Source organism: Thermobia domestica, chromosome 8 (assembly GCF_964235325.1).
Source record: "Thermobia domestica chromosome 8, izTheDome1.hap1.1, whole genome shotgun sequence".
In the NCBI taxonomy this organism is placed as follows: domain Eukaryota; kingdom Metazoa; phylum Arthropoda; class Insecta; order Zygentoma; family Lepismatidae; genus Thermobia; species Thermobia domestica.
The window spans coordinates 242,603,882-242,619,172 of NC_137461.1; the positions used below are offsets into that span (position 1 = coordinate 242,603,882).

General features: G+C 35.2%; 1 protein-coding gene across 1 annotated transcript in view; it reads left to right on the forward strand.

Annotated features, from left to right (window-relative positions):
* Positions 1 to 15,291, forward strand: part of LOC145691979 (protein takeout-like) — a 66,529-nt gene that overhangs the window by 48,692 nt on the left and 2,546 nt on the right. The window contains exon 5 of the mRNA XM_081767278.1: positions 3,488 to 3,640. Coding sequence (XP_081623404.1) covers positions 3,488 to 3,640 — 153 coding nt within the window. The remainder of the gene's footprint in view (positions 1 to 3,487; positions 3,641 to 15,291) is intronic.

Consider the following 15,291-nt stretch of genomic DNA (forward strand, 5'->3'; position numbering starts at 1 on the left):
ATACTGCTAAACATATTCATCCATTATCACAATTTTCTCCTGCACGGAAAAGGAATTCTCGACGTGACTTGTTTACCATAACTAAGCAAGTATGGAATTGAAGCTAAATATCTGCACAGACCTAATAAAAGTGCTAAACAATTGCAAATTTGCGCCACCGGTGAAAGCCAGGTTTACTCAGAAAATTAAACACAATTGTCTGCTCATCACGTATTACCTTGGCGGGAAACTTATATATGGTCACCCTCTACAAGCAAATAATAGCCATGTCCTTATTTGTGCAAAGAAAACAAACTTTAATAATTCCTAGCTTCTATTACTCAGAGAATTAATAACAGCAGATCGGACATGACTTTGGGTTTTGAAAGCTTAAAATGCCGACTTACCGTATCAAAAAAGCTCCTTCTATCGTATTATATACCTATTTTTCGTCTCTATAATTTTGACCATTGAACTGGATACTGTATCCCAACATGTTTGGAAAGTTCTTATTCTTCCAAAAGCAAATAAGCACTAAACACAATGGGATTCTTATAATTCTCCTCAGCTCCGCTCCACTTGTATATGCTTTTAAAATATTTTCTCCCTCAATATAGTTTTCAGCGTAATCTTTAACACCCAAATAACTCATTCAGTGATCACTGGAACATCGATTTCGAGTATATTACTCTTACTTTGATCTGTAAAAAGCTTTTGACAATATTTTACATAATACGTTAACATATTTATAAATTTTGTATGTAACAAAGTCACAAAATTGAAATTTATACATCTGAAAAGTAAATGACAATAGTTCATGTTAAAGTAGCAGATACATCACATCAAAAATATATAGAGTGTAAATAGAAATAGTATTCGAAATTATAGATTCTGGTATAATGGACAACAGTTTTTTATTAACAGTTATTTACTTGTATTTGATTAAATAGGTATTAGAGCTTACAATGTACCTATTAATTAGAATGTAGACATTAATAGTCTGTAGTATTCGAAATTGTTTTATAATGTAAACTAGACTTTAACTGTTTCTTTGCTATATTTGATCGTGTAGAATTTAGACTTACAGAATATATCTGTTTAATAGAAGGTAAACATGAATAAAAGCAAGAAAGTTTCTAAATTTATCGCGATAGAGATGAGCTAGGGATCTAATATTTGTTTCATGAACATGCCTTTCTCTACATGTTCACCTTGTATTTCCTTACAATTCTCAATTCAATAGATCGGTTTGTTAATATCATCTGCATAAAAGTGTAGATTTAGAAGCAAATAAGTTTTTCAACGCATTAATGATCTCTTCATCAGTAGCAAAAGGCTTTCCCTGCAAATATGTTTTTTTCACATTTGGGAAGAGGTGGATCCAGATGGGGTTAATATGGTGGGTGAAGCAAAAGCTTTTAGTCACATTGGTACTCAAATCTAGATGTTTCTGCTGATCCTTGTGCTGGCGCATTTTCTACTCTAGCAGCAGCACACCTTTCCAGATCAAACTCCATCTCTTTGCTTTGACAGAATCCCTTAACGTGTACAGCGGGTTACTGTAATCTGTTCATGTGATTGTTGCTTCTCTCTCTAAATCATCAGTTAAGATCATGACTTTGTGGTGTTAAGCCACGGACAAGTGATCTTGCATCAAGATGAATGAATGATACGTGTTAGCCAATTTTAGGATACCCGACGAGGTATATTTTCATGTTTCTCTCATTTCTCTTGTCTTACGGACAAATAGATATTCCTATTATTCATTCATTCTTGTTGTTGTAAAAGGACTCTGAATATTTTTGCATATTACACATGTTGCTCTTTTTGTAGAAAAAGGTGACCACAATCGGGGAATTTACCTTGCTGCTTTTTTATATGCAGAATGTCATGTAATATGATGTGGATGGACGTAATACTATTGTTCACCTCCGTAGCTTAACAATTAATAGTCACACGTGTATCTTCTAGCACTTCTTGCTTAACTCTGCCCACAACCATAGAGTCCTCAACAGCTTGAGCCTGTGGCCGTTGTTTGACGATCATCTCTTGAGTCATTCTGTACACTTGTACGACCACATTTGAATTTTTTCTATGAGAGTGTTTCATTCTTCATACGACAAGACATTCCCAATGATGTACATCTTAGTGATGGGCAGTGGGAAGGAAAATAAGAATCGGAATATCCCGGGTTTTTCCTCCTGGTATATAAATTTCCGTGTGGGAATTTATTCCCTTTTTCTTTATTTTTCAAATTATAAGAAAAATATGAGTAATTACTTTGTTTTCAATTATTATTTAATGTAGGTTTTGAATAATTTGGAGGTTAAAATAATTGAAATTCGTTGACTGTGCTTTGTATAACTAATTAACAATATGATTCATGTTAGTGCTAAGATATTTTATTAGTATCGATGTTTCCGGACCTGTGTAAATTAGGATTTGTTTACTTCTTTTTACATAGGTATTCATGTTCCAAGCGTTGTTGGCGAATTTTTATAACACCGTGCATGTTGTTCGAAATAGGCTACCTTATTAAATTTGAGATTTAATAGTACGCAGTAAGATCACAGTTACAAAACGCATTGCACCTCAACTAAACATTCTGTATTTATGTCATCCCATACACCAGTAACTTTACGAATTTTACGACAGACTACGTATGTTTTCTGGCAGTTATCCAAAGAATTTGTTTATTACATTAAAAATGTAATATGTTTATCATATCAGTAGTAGGGTCTAATTTAGAAACTCCACTTACGTATAAATTTAAACTGTTTAGTGATGTAAAAGTGTATGGTCTTTCTATACCAAATGTTTTTCCAACATATTTACTCGCATAAAACATATTGTAAATAAATATACATTTATGCTTATCGTCTATATATAATCAAATAAAAATAAAATTACACAATATGGATTAGAATATACATTTTAAAGAATCCTCTGGAGACAGCAGTAATAAATATACTGTGATGAAGAAACTAATTTTATTTTAAAATCGTAACATAGTAATAGAATTAATTTTATTTGTGTTTGTACATAAATTGTCAGAACATTCCAATTTTTAGGAACCTTCCCTTGAATATTCCCAGAGAATATTCCCGAAAAATATTTTCCCAGGAATTTGCCCATCACTAGTAGAGCTACATCTCTTTATATCACAGATTTTCCTTGAAGATGAATGAAACCTATTCAGAACACTATATTTAATTTTTTCCATCATACTACCCCTTCTAAGTTTTCTGGTTGGAACATTAATTCAAGAGGGTCTGTAATGACACAAATTAGTACACATATTAGTGAGATGCCAATCTATAATTTGGAAGACTTTTATTTATTAAGTATCACGGTAAGAGTAAGACCTTCCTTATCCCTCATCATAGAAATAGAACACTTCAACAAGCAGCAACTTTTACACTGTTAGTTACTTATGTTTGGAGAATAATTTTGAAACTTATAAAATCTTCAGTGTATTTATTACTCCCTTTACTTTGTTCTCTTGCAGTTAATTTGAACGAAACTTGGGAGTGGCATTTTGATATGGTAAAAGATAATAACGGAGTGGATCATCTAAAAATAAAAGAAATTATATTTGATTACGTTCCTGAAAAAATCCTTGTTCAATTGGATAATCTTTTCGGAGGAGACGAGACACTGGGTAAGATATTTGGATGTATTTGTTTGTAACGTAGTTCGATTCCTATTACTTGTATTTGCAGCCGGTTTATCTTTAGGTATGTTTCTGATCAGCTTTAGAAACAGATAGACGTACGAGTTCTGCCATTATCTCTAAATATAATATTCGATATATCGGATATGAATCACTAAGAGTAGCTGCCGGCTAACGAATAGAAAATTTACGAAAATATATTACAAGGGAAGGGCACGCATTGGCTCCACTGAGATCCGAACGAACCAACTTTGTTTGCATTTGATATGTTATAACTAGACGAATCCCAAAGTTATACGTGCCACCGAATGACCTATCGTGCGTTAGAACATATTTTGTAATGTAAACGCTGAAAAAAAACTCGCAGAATAGTTTCAACAGAGTCATTTGTTTGGAAACGGTTGGGTAGATGGAAAACGTGGTGAACACTTATCTCATTATGTTCAAAAAAACACACTTTAGGGTTAAAAAGAGCTTGCCTTAGAGTCCCCTGCAGGGTCCCAGACGGAATCAAACTCAAAAGGTTCAAATGGCAAGGGAGTTAAGTAGGATGTCGTTTGGAAGCTGTTGTGGAACGAAAGAAGGTGGAACAAATCTCGCCTTTCTACAACTCTGTGCAAAATTACGGCAGGTCAAAATATAAACAAAAACTGGATTAAAAAGTCTATGTCACCTTGAATTCAAGATAGTCGCTTAAAACCTATGTCGAAAGCATAGTCACTCCAAACTGCTGAAGCTAGGAAAACAAAATTTGGTATGAGTGTTGATCAGTAAACGTAGGTGACGAAATGATACGACATGTTCACAAATGCAACATCTGGAGTTAACACTTACAGACTAATTTATGTGAGATACAAACACGAAAATGATAGAAAATGAAAATGGGAGTAACAAAGAAAAAAGAAATAATCGAAACAGTAAATAAATAAAAAACAATAGCAAACTTGTCATAGCACATTTATATACAATCTCATTTTTCATGCTTTCAGAAATATTGGATTATATCTTTAACTTTTTGAAGATATCTATTGTTGACAATAAAGGTAAATAACACATTTCTCTTCTACAGTTCCAGTGGTTTGAGTTGGACATGCGTTCGATACATAGTGCAGCATTTTGAACTCAAGATGTCGCGTTTTTCACCATGTATCTTTTTATCATCTACGCTTACTGATCAACATTTAAGACAATTTTGGTTTCCATAGCTTCAACAGTTTAGAGAGCCTATCTTTTCGACATAGGTTTTAAGCGGCCATCTTGGATTCAGGGTGCCCATAGACTTTTTATTTTTTTAATTTCCTAGTCCAACCAAAGCAGTGAGAGTATGAACTCTAGTCGGCACTAACCACATTGTACGCGTATTTAAATTACAGAGCAGACTGCTAAGTCTAATATTGCAATTACGAAAGTCTTTTTTTTAGTTTTTGCTAATACATTACTCAGTATTCTGCTGTGTATGTGAATTTCGAAATGTTTAGCACGGAGTGAAATGGCCAACAGTAGCTGAAATTCACCGAATGTTGTATAAGGGTTATGTTGAATAAGGTTTTAAACTATTCAAGGAAATTTGAGCGGCTTACAGATTTCTAAAATGACAAAGAGTCTTTGGAGAGTGACATCCATTCGGGTCGACAGTCTTCTGGTCTTCTGGCTCAACTCTGGAGAAGATTGCGAAAGTCCGTTAGATGACCGTTGAGGACAAAAGGGAGGGAATCTGTGATGTTTGTAACACATTCTAGCGGATAAACTTAAAATGTGGCAAATAGCAGTAAATGTTTGTTCCTCGTTTTATGAATAATGATCGATAAGATTATCGGATTAAGTTAGCACCAACATGATCAACCGAACCATATTCTGAAATTCAAAAATTGGGAGATTTGTTAGGTAGCTAACGTCAGTTCTGATGCTTCTATTACGGGATTTTGAAAACACGTTGACAGTTTGTTAGTCGAAGTCGAGGCGGTAAATACAGCTTTGTGCTTCTTCATTTTTACATTGTCGGTAATGTCTAAATGGCCTCCCGTGCAATTCAAAATACCGCATTGCAACACCGTGGATTCCACTTCCTTTCTCTGAATATCTTCCTCCTACAAAAGGAAAATCTTAACGCTGAGCATCATTGAAACCGTTCACTTTACAGTAATTTCACAAACATTGTAAATAAAGGATTACTTGTGTAGGATTACTGGATTACAAAGCATGTGTTAATACTAAGGACAGTTAAAAAAAAAAACATGTTCGAAAGTAATAAACAGAAGACAAAATTATCGATTCATCAAGTACCATATCGATACTGACAAACAACTTGAAACTAAAGCTAAGCTTTGCACGTCAAAATATTTAAATCTCAGAGGGAAGTAATCATTTTAGAAAGCATAATATGTCAATGTCCCGAAGAACGTTCTCGAGGCACTGTGACCGTGATATTGGAAAACTGGAAATATACCTGTAAAACTGGGACGGCTTTTCAGCCTAAACATGGCCACTCTCTCCCACCAAAGCTACTCGTATAACATAGGCTCTTACGATTTCAACTTTTCAATAAAATGAAATTTCAGTTAAAAGGGCGTGTTTTAACCAATAAAAGAGATCCTAACTGTATTCCGTGAAAACCCAACAAAAAGTGAATTTCCAACATTGCGTCTAACAATGAACAACAAGAAGCGCTGTAATTAGTGATTACAAACAAAAGGCGCCTATTTTCAAGGTGAACCCGGAAATTGGAATCTGAGGTTAATTTTCGAAATTTTAGGTTGCACCACGTACACTCTCAGGCGATCATGTTGTAACGGCATTTCAAATTATAATAATAAGTTTACATGAAGATCTATCAAGTACCTGGTAGCTTTGTGGCTTCGAACCATGATTAGTAGAAGAACAACCTTCATGAGTGCAGGTGCATCAACACGTAAACTGCCATGTCGTATGGCCTCAGCTCTGAAAAGGGATCCTAAAACTATAACAAATAAAAGAAGATAAACGAAACCTTTCAACTAAAAATAAGATGAAGTGCAATTAAGGTTTTGTATTTGGCATGCTTAATGTTGGGTCTGAAGTTAATAGTCCTTTTCCTTTTGGAACTTACTGAACGAAAACGGAAATTCTTGTTCCACTCCAAGCCATAGAATATAATATTGAACAATTCGCAACAATAAATTAAAATTTCGTAGGTATAAAGAAAATTTTCTCATCAGCCATAACAGATATGTGTTCGGGTTTCGCTAATGTCAAGATTTATACAGTATATTAAGATATGTGCATGTCTATACAGTAAAGATATTATATTATGGCGTACTATCTTCTGGGCAACAGATTTCAGACCAAACCTAGCAGAAAAAAATATTAGGCACCAATCACTTAGGTAAACATATGAAAAATATGTAATTGGTCCTGTCTCTTCGTGGGATATGAGACTGAGTTTAGTTTAATTACAGTTCTCTATTAACTAGTAAATGTCCTAATGGAAAATAAATGTTAATTCATTCACTTTTTTAGCAGAGGTATGCAAAAGCGAATATGAGTTTCTGTGTTATTACATTATGCAATAACGACTGAAGCAATTAAAGTGACACTTGATTATCAACGTTATGATTCCTAACATCTTGTGCTTATTACATTGTCAATTTTTTGCATGGGGCGAAATAGAAGGAAAGTATTAACGTGTGAAAATAATCTAAATGGACCAATATTAGTGTCCAATTCATAGTCTTTAGAGAGCCGTTGAGATGTACAGTAACTTTGTGGATGTTGTGCAACTCCAAATTCATCCGTTATCATCATATAGGTAAGGCAGGGTTGAAGAGAAAGTGTCATGCAAAAATAATCGAAAACGACGGATATTAGTATCTGGTCCATTGTTATTGGAATCATAGAGATGAACAATGTCACTGTGATGCTGCTTAAGGACAGTCCCCGATGGCATGGGCATGAATAGATGTGACGTTTGAGAGTGGAAATGGCGTGACATTATTGATTGTTATCATTATGCTTTCATTGAAATGCGTATCCTAAAGGTGAAGGGTTAAAACATCTTCCATACCCCTATTTATTTCGTGCGTAAAGGGGTATTTCAGCTAAGTCTGCTGCAATTTCAAAATAGTTAATCTATCATATCTTTATTTAGATTCTCATTCTTTAAACTAGCATGTAATAATAGGTTTGTTGCAGGTGTTTTTCTTCTGAATAGTAATTAGAGTAGTCCCTTCAAGAAAATGTGACTAAGTGCAAACGCGAACTTCTATGCTTTGTAGTTAGGGTAGAAAAAAACCTGCCTACTACATCATTTCTCATGCAAATTAGCCTTGTCAAGATCTATCTCTGGTAAAACCCGAAAGAGCTTCATCGATTGTGTATGATATGTACAATACTCTCCTTATGACTACTGTTTCCTTTTAGAAGAATGAATGAAAGATACAAATAGGCATACTAATCATCAAATTCCTTAAACAGTTTTGTAAACACTAATTATCTACCCTCTCTGACGTAAAGCTCCTGTAAAATGGCCGGTATTAAATTGTAAAAGGTCCGGACAGTGCATGTATTGGTGATCATTGAGAAATGACGCCCAGTTATGAGATAAATTGAGAAGCCTCTTGAATGAAACGAGTATCGCAGTCCGTTTAAGAAAATCAGCAGCAACGACTACGGGACTAATGACGTACAATCCATACCATACACCTCACAACATCACCGCCTAAGACATTCACAGATTCCTAGTACAGTATTAAGTTTTATCTTAGTTTTAGTTCTCCTCAAAGTAACATTCAATACATTTCTTTTTGACATTATCCAACTGGACAAAGCTATGCAATAAGTGAAGAGTATTCCTTAACGATGAACGAAAGAGGGCTAAAGAAACGAGTCCAGGAACATCATATCAGAAATATGAATGCGGAATATCAGCACCTTGACAGATAGAAGTTACAAGTTATCTGAAACGCTCGCAAGAAGATTAGTTATGATAGCCAGGACTCTAAATGGGAAAGATCAAGATCAAAGGAAATAGGAAATTGATATAAGCTTACTACTTGGTAAACAATAATTGAAATAATGGCATTGGGGTTGTCTTGTATACGAATGTGACCAACATAATGGTAGATATGAAGAGAGTAAGTGACAGAATCATAAGAGTCAAGCTCGTACTAGGGAGAAGAGAAACTCTGAATATAATCAGCACCTGCGCTCCGTAAGTTCAATGTGATGAGGTGTCAAAGCAAGAATTTTGGATAGAGGTTGATAGTACATAGCAGAATTGTTCGATACTTATATTATGAAAGAATACATGCAGGATATGAATGAGAAGACAAATGAGGAAAACTAGAACATATTACAAATGATAAATGCCTACGCTCTCCCTATCTTGAATATATTCTATAAGAAGAAAAAGGAAAAATCATATTAGAGTAGAGGGGGGCAAGAGTACGTGGGGGGTAAGGATACGATTCCCTAAAATCAGGTGAATATATTCGCGTATGGCAATAATGCGCCACCTGGAGTTTGATGTTAATGGCGTCTAGAACCTAAACAAGTTTGAGTGTGCTGCGGCAAATTACAAGCTTTCTAGGTAATTATTTATGTTTTTCTAATAGTTTGATATAATATTGGGACATAAGTAGTTAATGAATAACTTACACAATTTTATAACGATTTCAAAGTACTGATAAGCGTTAGTTTCTAACATATCCATTGTTTGACAGGATGGAGTAAATTGACTTTCTTCCTACAGTTGGCTGTACAACATCACGGGGAAGTCAATTGTGTAGTGAGGGGGCAAGGGTACGCAGGTACCTACGGGGCAAGGGTACGCGTGCGTACTCTTGCCCCTTCTGTTCTATGAAAAAGAATCCAATTTGATTTAGAACTAACAATCAAAAAAGAATGTAGATTCCGTTGTAATAGAGAGTGACGGCAAACTTTACGAATACTGGTTCCCATATGTAGCTTCTAACGTTAAGAATTCTGAAGAATCCTGATATTTTCTTATGTACGAGGAATACATTTTTATTCTAAATACAGTACCATTCTTTACATAACAGTATCTAAGGTGGTGTTTGTTTTCGAAACAGATAAACGTGTGAGATAGTGACATCTGCAGTTATTGAATGACGTTACGCTTGCTTATTTTATTCAGGTTTCAGAAATACTATGCTTTGTCCTCTTTTATCTTAAATGTCAGTAGTCTTCAGTAAGAAATTTCAATGGGCCTTATGCAGAGTCGTTCTGACGTGTGATTATTGCCATACTAAAAAGTTCGACTACCGCATGTTTCCTGTAGTACTCAGTCCTTTAGTAATCATACGTTAAAACGACTATGCATAAGGCGGTATCAGTCCAATGATTGGTATGGGATCCTATAAAGATATATGAAGCTAACCTAACATTTGACAATATGTAGCTTCATCAAGTATTGGTCAAGAAGTTCTCAAGTTACCCTCGTAGGTGACAAGCATTCTGTAACTGATGGAATAAGCTGAATTTGGAAATATATTTTTATAAAGGGTCTAAATATTATCTGATTTTTTTTTTGTATCCTATGCATTCCCATTACTGATATAAGAAGAATTAAGGATTTTTTTTTTTGAATGAGAATCTGCAACGTCTTTAGGTACAATAAAGCCAGTAGGCCTATTTACCGAAGAAATAGAGAACGAATTACTGGAATATATCACATTACTGGATCAACTCTTCTATGAATTAACTTTAAAAGATCTAAGAAGAATGGCATACAATTTTGCTGAACGTAACTAGTTGCCCTATATCCTTTAGTCATGTGAATCGAATGGCAGAAAGAGATTGGACAGAGTCTTTCCGTCGTAGACATTTAACAATTGCTTTGCAACAGCCTTCAAAGACTGGTCTGGGGAGAGCTCGTGGTTTTAGCAAGCCACAAGTTTATTTATTTATTTATTTATTTATTTCATAAGGACAACACAACAGGCTTAATGCCCAGTTATAGTGTCGTATACAGAATTGTTTAACATACACTATTATACATACACAAATATACGTTATCTAGTTATACATAAGTTATTGCATGATAATTCTTTTGAACTTGTTCTCTGACATGCTAAACACATCTATTACATGAAGCCTAATCATTTCATTATATGAAGCACACATTCTCCACAGAGGAGACTTATATAATATTTTTGTTCTTGCTTCTCTACAACAGAATGTCCCAGCGTTTGCTATTCTAGTCTTACCTGTTGGGACACGTAATAATACTTCTGAAACTAATTCTGGACAATCAATTTTACCATTTAATAATTTATGTAAGAACAACAAATCAAAAACACATCTTTTTTCTAATGTTTGAAAATTAAAATTCCTTACCAAGTCTTCATAGGAGACATACTTTGGATAGAAACCGGTTTTCTTGTATGTAAGCATTTTTAAGAATTTAAATTGTATATTTTCTATTGCATCAGTGTATTTAATGACATTTGGTGTCCAAACAGTACAACAGTATTCTAATTTTGACCTCACATATGAAAAATACAACCTTATAAATGTTGATTGTTTGCAGAAATCCTGTCCTATCCTATAAATTAAATCTAGGTTTCTATATGCACTACTCGTTATCACGTCAATGTGTTGAGTAAAGGTTAATTTGCTATCAAATATAACTCCTAGATCTTTGATAGTATTTGGGGTAGACAGGGAAGTGCCACTTATTGTATACGGTACGTAAAGTTAATTTGATTTTCTTTCCTCGTGAAAGATACAGATTTAGATTTGGAAACATTCAGGACTAATTTATTCTTATCACACCACATTTGAATACTCTCTAGATCTTGTTGAAGTTTCACACAGTCATCAATTGAACTTATTTTAGAGTACAATTTGAGATTGTCGGCAAAAAGAAGAATTTGAAAAGTTTTAATACATAGAGGAATATTATTAATAACAAGAATAAACAACAGAAGACCTAGATTAGATCCTTGAGGGACTCCTGATAAAGTATTATTTTTTTCAGTAACAAATCCTTTGTATGAAACATATTGTTTTCGGTTATGCAAATATGATACAAGATACTCCATTGCTTGTTTCGAAAAGTTCAGAGATGCTACTTTCAGTAGCAAGACATCATGATCAACGACGTCAAATGCCTTGCTAAAATCAGTATAAATGTTGTTGAATGCTTTCTTAATTGTCTAAAAATCTTGTAAGATAAAACGGCTTTTCTTCACGGGATATCTACAACATGTACGAAACTGGCATAAATACGGTTCCTCATAAAGTTCCAAAAGTCGACTAAAAATCAATTGTGAATAAAACTGTATCTAGTGATTTTGGAGTTAACATATAGCTGTTTCATGGAGTGCATCTGGTTCCTTTATTCCCCACAAAACAAATGACACAAGAATTATTCGATGGCTCGCCGCCAGGTTCTGTGGGAATATCTAATTCTGGTTCATCAACTCACAACTTTTCGTAGAATTGTTATATTATTTACACCAACATGTGCGATCAAATTTGGTTACGAAAAAGGTGTTTTTACTTGTTGACAATCAGACCTCTCACATTTCAATCGAAGCGATTGATTTCTGCAGGCAAAATGGGATAGTGATTTTGAGTTTACCACCAAATCCCAGTCATAATTTGAAACCATTAGATCGCTCCTTTTTTGACCCGCTGAAATCCTGGTATTCAACAGCGTGTGATAAATGGATGAGGAATCATCCATCCCACATAATTCCAAGTTGCGAGCTTGTTTACTGAGGCTCACTACATAGCTGCAACTATTGGTATCCAGCCTTCAAGAATCTGGAGTTGTCCTACTGAATCCAGATGTGTTCACTGAAGATGATTTTCTTCCTTCTATTGTGGATGTGGTAGACTTAAATGTAGAAGCCAGGTCTGAAGACGAAAGCATTCCTGAAGCAACAAAGCAAGCATCAGACCTGAATAGAGCCCAAAATCGTTCATCGGATGATTCACTGGAAGTAAAAAGGGACCCATGCGGTGCATCCAGATCAAACACTCCTTTGCCAGTTGCTCGTCCTCCTCCATCTGTTACCAAATCTTTAAACAGTAACGCTAGATCCTCACTAGAAGCAAGCAAGAGCTCATGCGGACTGTCCACTTCAAATACTCTTCTGCCGGTTGCTCGTTCTCATTCATCTGTTACCTAACCTTCAACCAGTAACACTGGATTCTCACTAGAAGCAAACAGGAGCTCATGCAGATTGTCCAAACACTTCTCTGCTGGCTGCTCGTTCTTCGGTTACCAAACCTTCAACCAGTAAACTGATCTTTACTGGAGGTAAGCAGGGACCCATGTTGACCTTTGGTGGTTGTCAGTCCTCCTCCAACTGCTACCAAGCACTCAACCAGTAGATCTTGATCTTCTCGAAGTCAGAGATTCTGACATCCTCTCCTTTCAAGCAGAACTTACTTCCGAAACGGCGCCCTCCAAAGAGCAAAGGCAAACATCATCTTGCACCAGGAAAGCTACAACCGAATTTGTAGCTACAACTCCTCAGGTCAGTGAGAAAGTAGTGTACGAGTGTCCATTATGCAATATCATCTACAGTGATCCACCAATAGACGACTGGATCAAGTGCGCAAGATGCCATGAATGGTGGCATGAACAATGCACATCATGTAAAGGAGTAAGCACCTTCATCTGTGATAATAGTTAATGCTCTTTTGGGTGCGTACTCTTGCCCCTTTGACTTCGTACTCTTGCCCCACATATAGGGGCAAGAGTACGAATTTGAATGTTTTCATTTTATGAGTTCTAGTTCCTCTAAGAATAGAGGTATTTAAAGTTGAGTTCACATTTCGTAAAGGAGAGTTCAACTTTTGTGTTCCATGTAAAAGTTTTCCGTTGTAACTATTTTTTACCAAAATATATAAGTTTAATTAAAATTTGCGTACTCTTGCCCCCCTTTCCTATATATATAAGACTAACTGACAGTGCAAGATTCAGATTTTGTGGACGAGGCAGAACCTACGAGACGCAAAGGACAGCAAACTAACGCCAAATTAGAATCATTCGGAGCAACACTGCCTTTTGGCAGCTGATATCTACTTCAAGGAAGAAGCAGAAAGGAGGCGGAAAAAAGTTAATGTTTGAAAAGTGTGGTGAAAAATGTATAGGACAAATACTGGAATATATTGAAAGGAATGCATCACATCGCAAATACTACAAATGAAGGAAGAATATGTGGAAGTAGAAGAAGAAGAAGAAGAGGCCAGAATTCAATATCACACAGGGAAGTAGCAAGAAAAGTTTTGGGGTAAACGAGAGGAAGATACCTCATTGATAAAGAAACGTGGTGGTATAATGAATCCAAGAAGCTGTAAAGAAGCGAGGAAACGATACAAAACGTGGCAGAACTTGAAAAAATCAGTTAACAAAGATGCTAAGAGAAACACCAAGAAACAAAGGAAGTGCAAGACTTATGATGAGTTGTATAATAAAGTGGAATCAAAAGAGAGAGAAAAATATTTAAAAGTTTTCGAAAGTAAGAGAGAAGGAAAGATATATTTTCCATGTATTCTGCATTAAGAGTGAAATTAATGGAGCTTTTACAAGCGAGAAAATGATAAAGAAGCGATAGACGAAATACTTTCAGAAACTCCTCCCTGAAGGAAGCCCAAAGGAAGCTTGTAAAAATCTATCCATGAATCACAGACTTGTGAGGCCTATCACTGTTGTAGATGAGGAAATATAGTGAGAAAATAATAAAATTGGTAAAGCCCCAGAACCAAATAATAACCATTTATAAGCATACAAAATTTTAGGTAAGGAAGGATTTCAGTATTTTATTCTAATTTTTACGAGGATATTGAATTATGGGATGAAATAACGAAAGAAAAGAGAAGCAGCAATGTTGTACGTGTGTTTATAAACAAGCATGTGGCAACTATAGAGGAATACAATTTGCCATGCAGTGTGTGATGGATTGGTAGAAACAAGATTGAGAGAAAAGAAATTCGAATTGGTTTCATGCCGGGGTAGTAGACAATGGATGTAATATTCGCACTTAGGATGCCAATGGAAAAAATGCAGAAACCACCAGAAGGACATCCATGTGTTTTTCATCGATCTAGAGAAAGCTTATGCTAGAGTGCCACGAAATCAAATTTGATGAATCTGAAGAAACAGTGTGTTCCGAGCACACATTCAATTCGTTCAGTTCAAGATATGTATTATGGATGTAGGATAAGATTGAAGGGAGCGTGTATTAGGCCCCTAACAAGAAAGAAAATTCTGAACCTTAAATAACTTTCCAGAGTATATTAAGTAGTTAAATGCTTTTTCTTGTTTGGTCCATAGAAATTGTCAGAGAAAACCCTAAGTTCATCAAAATTGACAGTAGTATATCTCAGGTAATAATATAAAAACATGCACAATTCGTTCGGACTCGTTACACGCACCCTTCCTTTTATGCTATAAGCAGGCCCATATTTAGTTAAGTACTATTCTGTGCTCGAGCACAGAGCAGCATAATTTAGGGGGCGGCAAAATTTTGATTTTTAAAAAAGATTCACAATAAAGTAATATATTAAAACTAGCTACCTGCAGAAAGCCGAGAGAAAATGTGTTCAGTTTGCTCGAATTACAGTAGTTACTAATTAGCCAGCTTATCCAATTATTTTTAAAGTCATCCTCTCCCACTCCACCCCAA